Source organism: Neolamprologus multifasciatus, chromosome 19, assembly GCF_963576455.1.
Source record: "Neolamprologus multifasciatus chromosome 19, fNeoMul1.2, whole genome shotgun sequence".
Taxonomy (NCBI): domain Eukaryota; kingdom Metazoa; phylum Chordata; class Actinopteri; order Cichliformes; family Cichlidae; genus Neolamprologus; species Neolamprologus multifasciatus.
In genome coordinates this window covers 2,871,459-2,890,560 of record NC_140457.1, presented here as the reverse complement: position 1 = coordinate 2,890,560, position 19,102 = coordinate 2,871,459, and the positions used below count along the sequence as shown (strand labels likewise).

Sequence of the window (19,102 nt, the reverse complement as noted above, 5' to 3'; positions counted from 1 at the left end):
CTTCAAAAATAAAGAGGATAGAGTCCAGCTCCTCCCTTTGAGATTTGTTCCCTGAAACACAAAAAACACTTTTAGTACAAAGTTTTTAAAACGTTTTACCTGAAGCTATGCTGCATAGAGCTTCATCAATAATGCAAAAATAATATGGGCCACTGCATAAACATTCATTTAAATGAACGTGTATGACCATGAGACCACAGTCCCAGTGGGAATGAATGAAGGCAAGCTCAATCCACTCAGTTACACTAAACATAATCAGATTGATTCTCTAAGTACCGCTGCTCTGGAAATGTGGGGCAAACGGAAAATAACCTTTGCTGTAGCACAGAGGGCAAAGAGAGGGTTAATTATTGAACCGCCACTGACAGTGGCAGCGAAATAGTTCATGTGCAGTTTATTACAAAAGAAGCTTTGACTCACCTTTTTGTTTTAAGTTGCTTTCCAGTGTAATGAAATTTTCATAGAAGATAAAATAAATCTGAGAACTGTTGCTCTCAAAGAATGTCTTCAACTCACTCTTGTCAATGATATCTGGGGGAAAGGAAAAGAAACTCAATCAACTTTAGTCAGTGAGAATATAAAATAATAATTAAATAAAAAAGAAACAACAATCACTTTTATTCAACTGTGTATTCAACTTTCAAGGTTTGTTAATGTAGAGATTTTCCCTGTAGTCTGTTTTGAGAAACCTGGATGCTTTAATGTTGTCTGTGTGACACTAATCACAGTGAGTTCCCATTAGTTCCCCATTTAAACAGAACACTACATACATTTTAAAACAAAGCAAATTGCTTCACTTCCTTAAGCAGCGTAACTTCTCCCACTCCTCACCTGTAGCCACAGGAGAGAGCTGTTTTTTGGGGACGTTAAGAAACTTTTTACCCTGATCTACGATTTCACAATTTGAAAAGCAAAAGATTTCTAAATGATGCTTTTACTGTGAAATGTGCATTTTATCCAACAAAGACACAATTTTTGTATTGTTGCCTCTGTGGTGGCGCACAGAGGCACATCTGTGCATTGGTACATAAATTATAATAAGTAACTAATAAGTAATACACGTTAAGCTGGCACTACAATGAATAGACCGATTCCAGTGCCACCATGTTGCACCTCAACCGACTACAGTGGTCCTTCTGCTCTGGAGCCTCAGCCTGGTACAAGGTTCTGGTTAGCTTGCAATCAATCTCCTAAACAGAAGACAAACAAGCTGCAGTCCATCACAGTGAAATGGATGCTGTCTAATAGATTCATCCTTCCATTCAACCGCTTATTTAACTCAATCCATCTCAGCAGTTATGGTGCAAAAGGCGCAGTGAACCACGCACCGGTCCACTGAGATCTGGCCGAGGGACGGAGAACCTTACCCTCTCCCATACACCTATGGCTAATTAACCTAAAATGCCTTTGGGAGAGAACCAGAGTACTCAGAAGGTCCCACAGGCACAGAAACTCTACACATAAAGGGCCCAGTCGACTAGGAGGTGCAAAACCAGAACCTTATTGTGACGAATCACTTTTTCTTTAGGACAGAATAAAGAAGTAAAAGCTACACGAGTCGCAAAATATACTTTTGTAGCCCCCAAAGGCAAAGTCCATGTGAGGGATACAATGCAAAGCTAACAGCACTTAATCTAAAGAATGGTAGTCGCAGTTTAACACGGAGACAAAACATACTTGCAAACCAAATAAATGTTAAAGAAAATATCAGTTTGTGATTTTTTTCCCTTTTGTTTCCTTCTGTTTTTTCAAGATTGCAAAACTCTCAGACAACATGTGGCCATTGTTTCAGTTACTGCTGTGATGAAAGTCTCCTCCATGTTTCAGCCAGTAATACTTTGAGTTCATCCACACTGGAATAAATGAGATGACTTTTTTTCCTCCATGCCATCCAATGGGGCTCTTTGGGATTTAGGTCAGCACTCAGGAAGTGCTATTGTAAGACAGATTTTCTCCTGGGCAAAAATACACTTTAACAGGCAGCTGGGATGCTTTGGATCATTTCCCTGCTGGAAGAGACACTTCTGCTCGATATTTAACTAATACACATGTTTAAGCTTCCTCAAGCATTAATCTATATAATTATTTACAGCTGTGGTAACTGTGTTTTTCAATGCATTAAATAGCAGTTTAGTCACACACACATACACTATGTTAAAAACTATAATTTCCCATATACATTTCCCAAAATGATTCCTGCCAAAACAGAGCAATTAAGCTTCACCTTCTGTTCCAATTCTCGCTCTACTAAATGGCAAATTGGAAAACTCCCAGAAGCTGTCCAACTCCTGGGGACTGCTGGAATGATGAATTACGTGACAAAGACAAAGCTTTGCCCTGAGATCAAAGCAGGGATAATGAAGATGCATGATGGGAAAACTGAGTGTTTTACATTTTTAGCCTCGATTTAGGAAAAAATAAATAATCATGTCATCATGGGTGAATCCCTAGTGACACTGCTGTTTGACAGTTAGATGTATAATGCAACGACTAATTGGTGACACACAGTGAGATGACACTATGACTTTCTACCCGACCCAGTTTTACTACCATCAATGCTTTACAGTTACCTTAGCTTGCCCATTATTACTGTAGACTAACAAAACTACCTGATGATATCCACTGATAGGCAACGTCCTTGCCAGCCAGCAGTTAGCAATTTAAACCAGTGTAATGCAACTATTATCAGCCCAGTGCTGTAGAAACAGATGCTTGTTTTCAACTGAGAAAGCACAAAAGATGTACAAAAAAAAAGAGAAAAGAAAAGCTACATTAATCCCATGAGGCTAAGATTCATTAATCATGAAACAAAACAGTGAAGCATAACCAAGAAAAGCTCCATCAGGAAATTCAAATGTCTGTATTATTTAAACTACCAGTAACCGACTTTTGATTTCATTAAAAAACACAGGAAAAAAAAAGGGAAATTTTTGTTTTAGCTTTTTATTTCAGCTAATTCTTAACCACTAAAAACAGTTGTAAAGAGATGCTGGAAAATGTAGGATAATAAAAAATAATACTAATAAAAAAGATTATTATTCCAATCTTCCCATTTCCAATCCAATCCTAAACTGATTTTAGGTTACAGATTAGATTTAGACTATATCAGACTGTTTTAGATGAGCCAATCTTAATCACAAAACACATTGAACTGAAGGAATTCGCTCCGGTCAACTGCACTGTTCTAAAAATAACATCCAACACTAAAATGATTTAAAGAAATCTAATGAACCTTAGTCTCCAGTCACACATGCCTATAGCCAGCCACCAGTTGCTATGGAAAAAAAAAAACTCCTTGAGTGGTTGCAAGTGGCTGTAGGCAGTTGCTGCAAAATCGCTACTAAAGCCTCAGTCGCATGATTTAGCAGTAAAGACAACTATTATTTTAAAGTAGAATGTTCTCCATAAGGTAACAAGTGCTTGCAGACAAATGCATCTTGCATGAACACTATGGGCCACCCCAGGAATCTGCGAGACCAAAGGAATCACAAGGTCAATCAAAACATACTCTGTGTGACCGATTTAACCCAGAGACAGCCACCAACCTCCAGAAATCACTCGCTAACTGCTGAGGGAAAACAGAGTGAGACTGCAGATGAAGGCGGCTGAAATAAGCCTTCAATGGAGGAGTGCCGGGGCTCTCCCTTAGAGCTACGGTGAGAAGCTTGGTCACTTGGGAGCGGCTCAGAGTAAAGTAGCCCCAGATGCACAGGTGGAAATATTCTAGTTATCCAGAATCAGAAATGTTGCACAGAATAATACACCAAACCTTTTTAAAGGCACATGTTGCTCAGTTTCTCTGCTACCCTATCTAGTTAGTGTGAACCATAAAGAATGATTATAAAACTGTTTAATGTGAGTTTAGTGTATCTGACGGACGAAAGCCAAACCAGTTCCACACCACTGAGGTTGCAGCATTTTTAAAAACCATCCGTTTCATTCAACGATACGCTTTCGCCCTTCTCATTCTCCGTCGCCGCCATGCTTTTTTCTACATGGAGAGGGTTAATGCATTAAAATTCAGTAATGAGAATGCCCTAATATCTGATCACACTGCCAGCTACTAATGGTCTGCTAAGCCATTAATGATTTACAGAAGGAGAGGAACTTTATATCTTATGCTTGCTACATCAGGACTTGCTTTTTATGAAAGAAATGTGTTAAATGAAAGAATGAAATTGTTCAATAGCATCCAGCAATGTGAGAAGATATCCAGCAAGACCCTTCAACTCTGTGGTCTTCACCAACATCATCAGGTAACAGGATGTGGACAGAAAGCGACAGAACCTGCTCTCCAGACCCGGGAATGCTGGGGATAACTCTGCATCCTCCGATTCCAACAAAATAACTCAGTCCTTTGAATGACACGCCTCCATCTGTCATTCTCCATCTGCTCGCGTCAAAAACGGGAAATGAAATGATAATGAAATGCAATCAGCCAAATAATGAGATAGGAAGGCAATGCATGGTAGCATGGAGACACAACACAGGAATTAGTGTTGAATTAATCAAGAATCATACTGGGTAGAAACGCTCCAACTTTGGCAGTGGTGATAGACATGCTTATATGATTTATGAAGCTGCTGTTAGAAATCTCACACACACGCCTCTAGAGTTTATTGAAGAAGTTCAAAAACACAATAAAAATGGGTGAATGAAACACTTTTATTGGTGAAAAGAGTAAACGGGGTGTGGCCAAAGTGGTTCGAGCTGAGATTCACAAACGTTCAAAGTGCACAACAAACTCTGAGACAGAGTCAAGAAACAACAAGATCACATCTGGCTGGGTATCTGCAGGCCGAGGGCAGAAATCGAAGGCTGCTGACACACACACAAACACACACACACGCACACGCACAGTGCCTTGGTCTGATAAATCTCAATATCTGCTGAGATGCACAATTTAGTGCCGACTGCATAAATCTAAAGAGCTAAACTGCCTTCAAACGTCAAATGCCGAGTTCATGCCACAGGTGCTATTTTGTTCCTTCCAGTTACTGTTTATTTTCTGATAAAGTGCCCAATAAGGCTTCATACGCACATAAAGCCTTTTGGTTGCATAAAATGCAGTAAAATGACTTGTCGGGATCACCAAGTCAGCCCTATTGTTAAACAAACAATTGCATGAACACTCTTCTAAATGGTGCTGACAGTGATAAGTTAATGATTCGGAGATCTGCAATTTTCTACAATGGAATTAATAAATACATGCCAAACACACCAGCCATGCCAGGTTTGGCTCGGAGGACACAGTTCTCCATTGTGATGTTTCCTGTTAACTGTCAGGAAAGGGCAGATGTTCCACCCCTGTGTGAAACGACCAGCTGCAAAACAATAATATGCAGCCAGAGCTAAGAGCCATAACCTTATACACTGCACAGCCGTTAAACACAGTATCTTCTCAAAATGTTCAGTCTAATATTATCAGCTCGTCCTCCTGTCAAAATTGTTTTTTTTTTAAATGACAGATTATACCTTCACTTTCTGATCTATAGCAGCGCTGTTATCAGATAATTCATATCATCATCATGACATCAATGAGGCTTCCTTACATCTCACTGTGACTTCTACGACAAAGAGATCGAGAGCTGCTATGGTGACAGTGGTTGGAAATACCCCAAACAGTGTTCAAGTGTTATCTAACGCTTTTGTACATCCTTTGATGCATAACCATTTCAAATAAGGTGGCAAAATGAACAGCAGCCACCCGCTGGGTAAAGCAGAACAGTGTCAAGTTTTAGCTGAATAATTGGTGTGCTCTTCTGCTGTTTGCTCTTTGAAGGAGATGGGCCGCGATGGGCCGCGATGGGCCGCGATGGGCCACGATGGGCCACGATGGGCCACGATGGGCCACGATGGGCCACGATGGGCCACGATGGGCCACGATGGGCCACGATGGGCCACGATGGGCCACGATGGGCCACTCTGCCTACTCCCCCTGTTTAAAGTTAATCAGCAGACAACACATCCAATAAAAACTGACAATCAGTGTAGCAGGTTTTGTTAAACCACATTTAAGTCTCCGGGTAAATTCCAGTGTACGCCACTTATTTCAATTAAAGCTGAATCATTAGTATGCTACGTCATACACAAAAAGCAGTCGAATAAAGCCTTTGATCAGACACTCTAATTTGCATTAGTCCCGGGTTAGCTAGCGCTGCAGGTGCACTATATTCTTGCCAGAAAGGAGACGAGAGAGAAGAGACTGATATGTGCCCTTGGCTGAATGCTCACATTAGACACAGAGGACTCTTTAAGGGCCCCGGCACGGATGCCTGGAGGCTGCCAACACGTAGGAGCACAGATATGGCATGCCAGCTAAAGGAGAAGGCGACGAATGCACTATGGATGGCATTATACTTCCCAAATTTAGAGAGACTGCAGGAGACTGATCATAATAAAGATACGCCTGTTCCTTCAGGATTTCCTTCAAAAACAAACATTTTTCATTTATTTATATGTATTTATTGTTAAATAATAACTGCAAAAGTCAGCAGCAATACCCTTAGCTATTCTACTCAAGTACCTTAGCTATAACATATTCCAATTAACACAATGCATTTAAGTAAGAATATTATTACCGTTATCCTTCCAGAAAATATGGAAATTCTATATGAATATGAAGCCAATTATGGACACTACTTAAAATCTGTTTCTGTCTGCTCCCCATCCTCTGTGGCTGTTTGCATGATGAGCTACGATCCTCCACTAACAGACAGCATGATTCACAGAGCCGCCCAAATGCTATTTGATCATTCTTAGTCAAGTTAACTTGGTGAAAGTGGTGACAGTGTGTCTCAAACAGTTATCATGGCTGCTACCAGTGGTTACAGTAATTCGTTACAGTAATTGCATATGTCAGGCAGGAAATCCAAAGTGTGGAATCATTTTGAGAGAAAACTAAGAGGGTGACATACTAAGTCTGCATGCAAACAGTCCTCTTATTTGTTGACAGACATCAAACATGACATTTGAAACATGTGAGTGCACCAACATGAGCCAAGTCTTTCTGCTGGTAAAACAATACTGGTAACATTTTGAAAGGCTCTGTGTCGAGGGGATGTTTTTCTTATAATGTGGTACGGCCTTTACAATATTATTTAACTATGTCTGTCTTAGCACTGGAAGTGAACCCATTTGTGCTCCACCCAAAATAAATACTGACATAATAAAATTATTTTTGTCAACAAATGCTGCTAATCAAAGGGAAGCCAGGGGCAGCATTAATGCAGTGCTGATGGAAACTTACTATTAAGACATGCAATACTTGAATACCTTTGGAACAAACTAAAGATATAAAGTCAGTGTGCAGAGTTTGAATGTTTTATACTTAGTTAAAAACAATCTAAAGGCAGACAACAAAGGAGAGACCTGCTGCCGTCAGCTGGTTTCATTTAAGTGTAAGGTTAACAGATTTCAACCATTTCTAAAGTATCTCAGTAACTGCTAATAAGCTCAAGAGTATGCCAAGTTACAAAAAAAAAAAAAAAAAAAAAAAAAAGTTAATATGTAACTTCTTCTAAAAATATTCAATCTACAGTATCCACACTATTAAAATGGGACATGACAAACACGTAGAGTCAATTATCAGTCCTAAAGTTCCACGTTCATGAATGTAAATGAAGAAGAAGAGAAAACAGGAAAACATATCTCCTGTAGGAAGTTCTTTGCAACCCACAGAAGGTTGATATTTGACCAAAGTGAAACAAAGTTAATCATAAATCTGCTGCAACCAGCAGAGAAGGACAAGTCTGTCACATGATGCAATGAGGAGCAATCAGTGTGAGGCACATTTGAGGCCTTGATAGCACACAGTGAACATTTGTGTTACTAAATGCGCTCCAGGCTTTACCCAATCTACAGATGTCAATCATAATTCGATGCTCGCTGGGACAGAATGATTTTCCTTATCAGGGGAGCCATTTGTTTTAGTACTGACAAGACTCGTCTTCTATGGATTGCTTCAGCCATTAGAGCTTTTATTTTGCAGCACTGGGCAAATGTACAAGTGGTTGGCTGATTGTGAGCTTAGCTTCAAATAAATAAAATATTTCCAAACTTTATGTTTATGGTTGAAACAGTCATTTACTCATCATAATCTTTCAAATTTATAAAACTGGATTTTAGATACAAGATCCACAAAACTGATCTAACACAGCGGTCCCCAACCCCCGGGCCTCGGACCGGTACGTGAGTCGTTTGGTACAGACTCACGAGGCTCAGGTGTGAAATGTATAGTTTTCAGGGTTTTTATCGGTTTTCAGTGTTATTTTGTTATCGTTTTTATCGTTTACGTGGTTTTCCTGGATCTTCTCTCGTGTGTTATGAATAAATTTTCTTTTTTTTCAGTACCGGTACTAGTTTTATTTTGTTGTATTTATCCGCGACACCTTAAAGGCCGGTCCGTGAAAATATTGTCGGGCATAAACCGGTCCATGGCGCAAAAAAGGTTGGAGACCGCTGATCTAACCGCTGATGTCCAATATCAGAATATCCTGTCATTTGTCAGAGGCACTCACACCGTGCTGACTTGTATATTAGCCAATGCTTCACTGATCAGTTGGTGGACCCATAACTAACATGGTGCTAGGGTAAAGCAACACTGCAAAGGCTGCCACACTCTCAAAGCATCAGCTATATTCATGGAAGACCATAAACTAAATATCATCAGGCTTGTCATAACATGATGTAACATGATGGTGTGGATAAAACCTAGAGTCCTATTTAGACGTATTATTTATGGTTGAGGGTGTAGAGCTTCATTAAATCAATCACAAGAATGAAACTGTGATGAAAAAGGACTTTCCTCCAATCCCATCACTTTTGGTCCATGTCACTTCATTATGGTGCCACCATGCCAAACACTGCATGAATGCCTCTTGACTTACAGTTAGTGTCTAGCTGTGTAACAGATTGGGGCCTATGAGTCTACAGAGAGCACAGTGTGAAGTGGTCATGCTAGAACTGGCAAAGCCTGACCTTATCCCAGTCTGAGCCCACACATTAGAGAACAGCTTATCGCAGAACTGAGCTGCTAAACTGGCAACACTCACTCTTCCTCTCCACGCACCATCTTTACTTTTATTGAGAGCTGTGGAAATGAAAGCCCAAACTGAAACAAGCAGACAGGTAAAGACGCAACAGCTCACCACAAGGCAAGGTCGCATGAACCCCAAACAACCTTCATTATATTTCTGGAGTTCTATTTTCATTGAATATCAATTTGTCAGCGACTATTTTTGAAACAAACACCAGCCTCGATTGTGCTTTACTCAAACTACTAATCTGTAAGCCAAACCTGAGTGTTTGTTTTTACTTGGCTTTAAAACTGCTTAAGATTAGCGGGAGCTTGTGCATTCAAAAAGGCAACATGAAATGTAAATCCACCCTGAGATCAGATCTCAATAACATGCTGCCACAGTAAAACACGGGGGCTAGGTTTAAGTTTGGCCATTATAAAAACAGGAAAGGTCAACAGTGAAACCTGTCAAACTGGTTTTGCAGCGGGTGAAACACAGATTACCCACAGCACAACACAGGGTTGTGGTGTTTTTCTCTCCATTTCATCAGCTGGCCTGTAGCTAAAAGGGGAGGAAAGGAATTCATTGAAAAGCATGTGATTTAAACATATCTTTATATCTGAAATGTGGGCTCTGGTAAACAGCAGTGATGGCAAAAAGAAAAGAAAGCCAAGAACATTTCCAAAAGACTCAAAGAAATGGCCCCAGAGTTTATTCTGATGGTGTATGAGAATTACCTGAAAACAGACACGGGACACCCTAAAACTGTCATTACTACGGTATGGACGCACTTCAACATCAACTTAACACTAATAAGAGCCCTCCGCTCCTACTGAGGTGTGCCGATCCAGCATTTATAATGCGCAATAGCTAGTTTCTGTTTTATGGTGCCATGATTTGCAATTCTAATCACCCAGGGACTGCGGGATAGGACTTCTTTGTACTGCCAAATGCTTATCTTGACACTGCCACCAGTTTAGAAGCCACCAACATGAACAGCAGAAACAAGGGTGGAAACAAACTGTTCCTCTTATTACATCTACTTTTTAATCTTGTTCTTAAAGCCTGAAGCTCTTTGCCTACAGAGTTATTAATCTCTGATCTGTTCTAATGTAGCTAATGAATAAATAAATCATCATTCATTTACCAGAGTGACTCTGACAACTACTGGTCAAAACACTCGTTTTTCACCTTCCACCTGCTTTCTGTGTGTGGGCAGATAACTAGTTCCTCTATAACTTCCACTGATTTATCTAAAACAAATACGTGGATGAGGTTTTACGTCCGTCTGCCCAACAGCTATCTGTTAGATCATCAGCCATTTTTCACACTGTAATAGGCTCACATGAGCCTTTTTGCAGATGTGGACAAAAACAAACCTGTTTTGCTGTTTTGCTCATGAGAGTTAAAATCCAGTCTCTTCTTTTAAGGATCAATTTTTAAGAAGTCTAGTTGTCTCTAGGGAGGGGGGAACTGCTGCTTCTGATAAAAAGCCCCGAGAGACTGAAGCTGACACTTTCATTACGATCAACTGCACCATGATATACACATATTTGGGTTTTATTACCGACTCAAAGGGTACTTAAATCAATGAAGCAGCACAGTAAGTAAGAATAACATCTACAAGTGACTATTTGATAACCTGCATGACTAAGTTCTGTTTTGCTGCAGAAGCGTCGTCTACCTGTTGATGCCAGTAGCTGCTCCCATTCTTGATTGACAAGACAGTAAAAATTATAGACTTTATGAAAGGAAACAGATCTTCCCCTCCTGTTGTACAGAGGGCAGCCTAAATAAACCATGTGGTTAACATGACCACCTTGGTAGATATCACTGCAACACAATAAATAATTAATTGATATCTATGACAGAGTCATAGTCCTGCCGACCCTATCAACTAATATAAAGCAGTTAAAAACATTCACCTTTATGAGCAAATATATATTAATTATAAATTGAACTGATAATGTCTACAATAATTTATAATATACAGTCAAATCAGGCAGCTTCCATGATTATACAGTGTGTTAGATATTCCTCATTTCTATTCTAAAGCATCTCTGTGCTTCTCTTAATAAGGCATTCAGCACGTGTTAAGTTTGTGCTAAGATGCTAGATGTCTAGACCAGTGGTCCCCAACCCCCGGGCCTCAGACCTGTACCGGTCCGTGAGTCGTTTGGTACCGGGCCACGAGAGTTGAGGCTCAGGTGTGAAATGTATAGTTTTCAGGGTTTTTATCGGTTTTCAGCATTATTTTGTTATCGTTTTTATCGTTTACTCGGTTTTCCTGGGTCTTTTCACGTGTGTTATGAATAAATTTTCTTTTTTTCGGTACCGGTACTAGTTTTATTTTGTTGTATTTATCCGCGACACCTTAAAGGCCGGTCCATGAAAATATTGTCGGGCATAAACCGGTCCGTGGCGCAAAAAAGGTTGGGGACTGCTGGCCTAGACCATTATGAGAGGAGGTGCTGCTGTAATAGGCAACACTACAGAGCTGTTAAAGCTGCCATCTAATCTAAGCAGCACACAATGCTTCTGACATCATTATATCAACAGTTTATCTGACAGGGAACTAACAATGATTTCTTTCTGCATACTTCTTCATTTATCTGGAAACAGGTAAATGTTTTGGTTTAAAAGTGGTCACATTTATTTTACTTGTAACATTAAAGAGTCCATTTATGCCAATTAGTGTCAAAAAGCTTTAATCGTCCACGATGACTCGGATACAAGTTTAGTTGGTGATAGCATGAAAATAAGAAACAAAACTTAAGACTGTGAAAGGTTAATAAAATCCTGAACGGACAGTTTAATATGACACTTGCATTGAACTGCACTACACTTTTTAAGTGTTGCTATCCTGCCTACGCAGTGTGGGATAAAAGATGGTAAGAGGCTGAACTTGTTCACAAGTCTAACCTGAGTGTTGTACAAATGGGGCAGAATCAGAAGTCAAGTGATCTCAGCCTTTACTTCAGCCACACAGAGGACCTTCTTGAGAGCACTTCCAGTGTTGTGCTCATTGTTCCCCCTGGTGCTTCAACTTGTGATTTCCTCCTCTAACAGCAGCACTTTCAGTTGACCCCGACCCACACAACAGCACACGAAGAAAGGCAGAGTGTAATGACACCATTTTCATTTTTTGTGAACGACGAGTACAGAGCTTCATTTTTCCCCCAGGTTTTACCTTTGGTTGCAAACTTAAAAATACCAAGACCTACAACAAACACACCTGAGTGTTATCACTGGCAACACTTGTCCCAGTGCAGTTCACAAGCAGATTCCAGCTGAGCCTGTTTACACCAGCTGAAAAGTAAAGAAACAACAGCTAATTTACTCCTTCAACCAAGGCAGCCGCTCTCAAGTCCTCACAAACGAAAAGCTTTGAGTTAAACATTTACGAGCTTCAAATGCAGCAGCGTGACTCGTTTATAGCTGACTTGGCACTAAAAAAAGAAATACTGCCCCGGGGATACAATGGGTATTCCTCCAGACAAACACTGTTGTTTACATTCATGTCAATGAAGGATTTCCTACACTTTCATCATCATACTTCAGGTCACTATGAACAACCTGGAGCACTGGGATGCACAGCGAGCTCAGCAGGTGGGGGCCGAGGATGAGAAAGACTTTGCACAGAGAGAAGTCAAAAGAAAAGCGGTCGGTGCCACAAGTGTGTGAAGCAGTGAGTGATCAGGTGGTTTTGCTGGGCTCCTGTAATTAACAACCTCAGCCAAATGCAGCCAGGCATGACCAGCAAATTAACATGCAGCAGCTTTCACACTCTATCCCACAGATCGGCTCAGTGAGCAGAAAACCAATAGAGGGCCACTCTGAAAATAGCCCAGACCACAGATTGTCCTTTCAAGTACAATACTGCTGATAGTACCACTGATTTAACAAGCCTGTTTACCAAATTTCTGGTGTTGGTGTTGCAATGACATAAAGAGGTCAAATTTTGGATAACTTAATAGACAATGACCTTGAGAGAAGACGAGCGGGTTGAAAACTTCGGTGCAGAAATTAAAGGATTACTGAAAACATAAGAGTCATTAAAAAACAAACGGTGCCTTAATGGTATCTTCTCCTGGGGACATAGTAAATGAGTGTGGTAAACCCCAGCTGTGGATGCTTGACATACAGGTTGTAAAGTTTAACAAGAAGCTACATATTACATTTCCTCCCACCAGAAGCTGTTCCAGCCTGCCGCCTCTGGAAATGTCTTCTCTTGCTAGTGTTGTGAATAATAACATTTAAATTTTTCAAAAAGATAAAACAGCGTGATTGGTGAAAGAAGGTCAGCTCTATCCAAGTCCCTGTCCTGCCCTGTCCTCCACCTCACCCCATCTCTCATCAAGCTTCCTGCCACACAGGAACCAGCAGAACCAGGAGGAAATCCTTCCTGAACTGCAAGCTCGGTGTAATCTGAGAATTTGGGGGACATTGCAACGTCGGCCTAACTATCAGCTGCTGGACAAACAGACCAGCCTTATCTTTAGCTGCACATGAGGGAAAGAAAAACACAGATGACAGGCAGAGCACTGCGCTGACCTCCACCTTGGCTGTACTAGTCTTGACATTGAAAGTTTGCTATGATAGCAAAAAAACTTCAACCATATCAACTTCCCACAGCTTTGCTCAAGCTACAACTGTTAGGCTGACAGTGGCTATTACAATCCTGCTGCAGGACTGAGGATCAATAAATTGGATAACAAGTCACTATATGAAAAGGTTACAAGCAGGCACGTGTCAATGAACCGATGGTTTAAACTCTAAACATGGCAAACGTGCTTGGACTTCCACTGCCACCACAGACATACCAAGCTTTAGAAGCTCTAAAAGTGCTCTAACTAAAAGCAATACGTGTTTACTGTAACTAAAACCTACCCAAATCAGTCATCGTGTGGATTTTGGGACAATATGTAAAAAGGTTTCCAATATTTTTCAAAGCTTTATGTAAAAAAAATAATAAAATAAAATAAAATCTAAATGAAAACAAGAGAAGAAACTGTTTACTGCATCTGTTTCCAGCTACTCTGGTGATATAACCATTAATCATCAAATAAAAACAAGAGAAAATTAACTGCCTAGATGTTCACCTCTGTGTGGTCCACGTCAAGAAATACACATACATGACCTACTTTGAATGATATTTCTGAAAGACATGATTTATTGCACTCAGAGCGAGCAGATTGCAGTTTTTCTCCAGATCTCTTTGTTCCTCTCCACACTGACCTCGATTACTGACAAAGCACAGAGAATAACAGAAGAGCAGTAGATATAGTACTACAGCATTCATGATGCTGTCAACAGAGTTCTGATGGGAGGCGACTGCAACATTTGACCTCCTTACCTCTAATACAACGTTTGAGTTCCAAATACGAGAAACCAATAATACACCAGTGACATATCACCAGATTTTAGCCTATCACATATATTTTTCAGCCAATGGATGCGCTCTTCATTTATAAAAAGGATGATGGTGCCTTCAAATCCCAGCACTGCATTTATTTTTGTCTTTGATATGATTCGGCATGATAAAATGTACAACTCGCACGTCATCGGTTCTGCTTAAATCAGTGTAGATTCAGCATTCACTTGTCATTATTACAGTTTATCAGTGGAACAAGCCGTGCAAACTCAGACCGTTTAACAGCTCGCATGGACAACACATGTCAGGTGACTGCAGAACATAGTCGTGTCTCTTTTTTATTAACGCAGCGCAGGAAGACAACAGTTTTACGAGCCTCATAAATTCTGCACTTCCTTGTCCAGTGGATTCAAATAAATGACTGCTCTTGTGTAACACGTTTATGTCATTATCATGTCAAATTTCTCAAAAAAAGGTAGAGGCAAGTTGACTGAAACTCGGGAAGGTAACCTGCAGTAAGAAAGCCCTGTCCTATCTCCAAAAGTCCAGAGACTTCAACCTGTGCGACTCGATGCTGAATGACGAAGCTTCAGTTACGTTTAACACAACAATGATGGCACAGGACCGAAGAGCAGCAAAGCCTGTTCTCGGCATCTGTTTCCCCTGCATCAGTTAGCATTATTGGCTGGCTAGGTAGCCGCAGGGGAGCTAGCTTGTATTAGCTAGCATCCATGCCTCATCACAGCGCGATTTGTCTCATATTTTAAATGAACAAAGACTTCAAACAGCAGAGGGTACCGGAATAATGCAGATGCATGTTACAGGTCAGCCGGCTGGACTCGCACTAAGCAACCAGCTGACCTGACACCTGGTTTGACGTTAGCAGTCGGCTGGTGCCAGCTAGCTAGCTCCACTTAGCTAAGCCTCGACGATGCAGCATCCAGCTCCCCGGTGACATTTCACTCACCTAACAGAGTCCGGAGGTGTTTGAACCGGGTAAAGACATCCTTCTTTGGGTCCAGAACTTTCTGTGTAGATTTCTTGACGTCTCCATGCCCCCTTCGAGTGAACATTACGCTTTAAAATGCGACCGTGGAAGCTGAAATCACCTGTGTTTCACCATACACCGAGCCTCCCGTGTGGCTGTCACTTTCCTCACTGCTACTCTGTGCTTGCTCGGTAAACAGCCGCCCGACGGCCGCTGGAGTCTCCTGTTTTTGTGGGTGTGTAAACACGGAAGCGCAGTCTAACGGAGGCGTGGTTAGACCTCATGAATACGCCTCCGTGTTTATGTCTTTTACACCTTGCACCTTCAGCTTTACTCTCCGTCCCTGCTATAAGTAAGGTTACTCATTTCTGTTTTCTAGGTTAAGAACAGACTTTTCAAAGCACCACGGAGGAGTTTGTCTACTTTAATTTCAGAAACTGATAGTAGTGGGCTTGAGTGCACTGTCCTGTCTAAAAGTTTGAGTATTGGCAGCAAGCTTTAGTTTAAAAATGGGACTGTGAGACTGTATACCTCTTTATTTTGATAAAAGGGGGTTGATATAGCTCCCAAGCGCCCTCTGGTGTCTGAGGTAAAACACTACAGTAGAGGAGCAGTGGATGGTTATTCATGATATACACTGATAAAAAGTGATTTCCAGTATTTTCCCCAAAATGATTGTCTGTATTTAAACTGTTGTAAATGACTCGTTGGCCTATGTTCAACATGTCTTTCATGAATGATATTAAGACATTTTTAAGCAGAAAGAACAGAAAGAAAGTTTATTCTTTATTTTAATGTCATTCACATTAAAAATGTGTTTTACAAGAGATTGAACCAAGAGGAAATTGTAACAAGGATAATATCACAGTTCTGATTTTTTTTTGTAGGTACAATAAGACTCATAAAGATACTTGTAAAAGAGGTAATTTCTTTATTTGTTTTTATATATGACCCCAGTCATAAATCCTGTTTCATAAATCAACTTTTGGCATAACAACAACAACAACAACAAACAGAAATGTGCTTGCAAATTAGAATTTGTTTCATGGAAATTAAAGTTAAAGTAGTGATTGCCCATTTTGTCCAACACAAGGTCATCAGGTGAGTGAAGTGAATTGAAGTATAATTGGGTTGAAAAACAACATCAAACAAACAAAAACAAACTAAAATAATATGCTCTTGAAACTCTAACTAAAATAAGATTTGAAAGAATGTACAGAATGCTTTCCCTTTTAGTCTCTAACACTAAAGCTAGAGATGGACATTGTATGTTCACACATATTAAATTAAATAAATGAAAGTAACATCAAAACTAAGGGTAACTAACAAATGAAATCACCACTTTTTGAAGGACATAAACAAATCACAGTTATGACACAACTGCTCCCTTTATCACAGGGAATAACCTGGCTCCATCCTTCTCTGTCACACCAGCCCTCTGCATCTCCTCCTTCACTACATCCATAAATCTTCTCTGAGGTCTTCCTCTTTTCCTCCCGCCGACCAGCTCCATCTTCAGCATCCTTTGTCCACTGTGTCCAGTATATGCTCTATCCCACCTCTGCACATGTCCTAATCATCTCACCTCGCCTCTCCAACTTTGTTCCCAAAGTGCTCAACCTGAACCGCTCCTCTGACGTAGCCATTTCTAATCGTCTCCATCCTGGTCACACTCAATAAAAACCTTAACACCCGTCTTTTTGTCAGCTCCACCATCTTCAAATCAAACATCTTAGCAGGTCTCAGTAGCATCATTTCAACCTTCACTCTTATTGCTTTTCTTCTTTGTCTAACAGCCAAACACACCTCAAATAAATTAAATGAAATTATTTTAATTAACACTATATTTTTTCCAGATCAAGTAGAAATGGAAACACTCGATGTTGAGGGGAAAACGATCTACAAAAATACCAAAATTAATAATTTATTGCATCTCCTGTGGCTTTCATAACAGCCTGATTTTTCTGAGGCATGGATGGATTTCACTAATGAAAAGCAATATTCTGTATCAACCTGCTCTCTCAACCAGCCTTCCCAAATAGCGGCTGGCAGATCAGCTTTCCAGCATGGATACTCACTATGGAAATTTACTTTTTCAATTTCCACCATAAATTTTCAGTCAGACTTAGATCCAGACTGTTTGCTGCCCATGGCACGAAGTTGATATTATTTTGAACACTCTTTGCTCTGCAGCAAGATGCATTATGATCCTGAAAAATGGCTTCATTATCACCAAACCTACTTTCTGTCAGATGAGAAAAATGTCCAACATGCAAGTGTGCTCCTGTGAATAGTGCTGAGTTAATGATGGTCATGCCGCCCGGTGCTTTACCTGATATGCAACCCCATTAGCCAGGAAATTTGTTCAGGTAGTCGTGTTTAAATGTTTCACACTGCAGATTGGTCATTCGGCACTGAACATCACTTTCATCCATGCTGCTCCTTGGCCCACTATATATTGGTTTCTTCTTTTTAGGTCTTAATCTTGCTTTTTCTTTGGCTTCTCTGCACGTAGTTCACTCAGCCGTTCATTTTTTACAGCTTCTCATTTTTTCTGGTAGTTTCACTTTTTGGAAGGAGACAGAATATCAACCAAAAGTCCGGAAAAAAACACATTAAATTAAATTCGGTTTAACACAAAATAAATATTTGATTCTCAAGGAAGTCATCGTTTAGTGCGTGGTGGAGAAACCCTTGGTGAGACCTTTGCTGTAGTTGGTCACCAGGTTCGCACGCATCTCAGGAACTTTAAGTCATTTAGGTTTCTTGGCTGCCTCTTGGTAAATGATCATTAATATTAATTATTTCCTCTGCTGTATATGTATAAAAGCAGACACAAGCCTGCACTTTATCTGTAGTTGGAAGCCTGGGAACACGTCAGAGGGTGTATTCAAAATATTTCAAGTCTTCCTGCAAACTCTCAGAGCTGAACGCACAAATTTTTAGAGTGAAGTTAAAACTGAACCGTGGAACCCAACTTTCAGATTAAAAGGACTTGCATTTTTTGATATTCACACCCTGCTATGGTGACACTTAAAAAGAGAATGAAAGTGTAACAGCTTCACTGCTCATTCCAGCTGCTGCCACTTGACACTTTAAACTGGAGGTTTTGATGAATGAATATAAGAATACAAGCTTTTCTGTAGTTTTAAGTACTCTCACGGTTATGATACCTTAAAAAGAGTTCACTGTACTCATGACACTACTGGGTGTTATTTTTTTCAGAACATCGTTCTGAGATAAATATTAAGTTTGAAGAACATGGATAGATTTATTAATCAACCCACTAAAGTGACATTCAGTGCAGTCTCACACTTTTACTTGTCTGAACCAATCGGTCTCATTTTGTAAGCAATTCTGACCTAAAATGATTTTACTTACACTTCTTAGTAACAGTTTAAAAACAGATCCAACTGCAGGCTTAAAATCCTTTTAGCCTTATGTGAAAAAATACAAAAATACGGTGGTTAGCACTGTTGCCGCACAGCAAGAAGGTCCTGAGTTCAATTCCACCATCAGGTCTTTCTGTGTGGAGTTTGCATGTTCTCCCCGTGTTTGTGTGGGTTCCCTCCGGGTACTCCGGCTTCCTCCCACCGTCCAAAGACATGCAGCTTGTGGGGATAGGTTAATTGGATAATCCAAATTGTCACTAGGTGTGAATGTGCGAGTGAAAGTGAGTGCGAATGGTTGTCTGTCCCTGTGTGTTGGCCCTGCGACAGA

The 19,102-nt window shown here is 40.4% G+C and overlaps 1 protein-coding gene across 8 annotated transcripts in view; it reads right to left on the bottom strand.

Moving 5' to 3' along the window:
• The window catches only part of ralgapa2 (Ral GTPase activating protein catalytic subunit alpha 2), a 98,313-nt gene extending 82,466 nt beyond the window's left edge, over positions 1-15,847 (bottom strand). For 3 of the 8 annotated variants that reach the window (XM_085144439.1, XM_085144440.1, XM_085144442.1), the window contains exons 1-3: positions 15,362-15,846; positions 421-531; positions 2-51 (exon numbers count right to left, since the gene is read on the bottom strand). In XM_085144439.1, the coding sequence (XP_085000565.1) occupies positions 2-51; positions 421-531; positions 15,362-15,467 (267 nt within the window). In that variant the 5' untranslated portion in view covers positions 15,468-15,846. Of the gene's footprint in view, position 1; positions 52-420; positions 532-15,361 lie in introns of all 8 variants that reach the window. The other 5 variants (XM_085144446.1, XM_085144443.1, XM_085144444.1 and 2 more) reach the window with 2 other exon arrangements.
• Between the last annotated feature and the right edge of the window lie 3,255 nt (positions 15,848-19,102).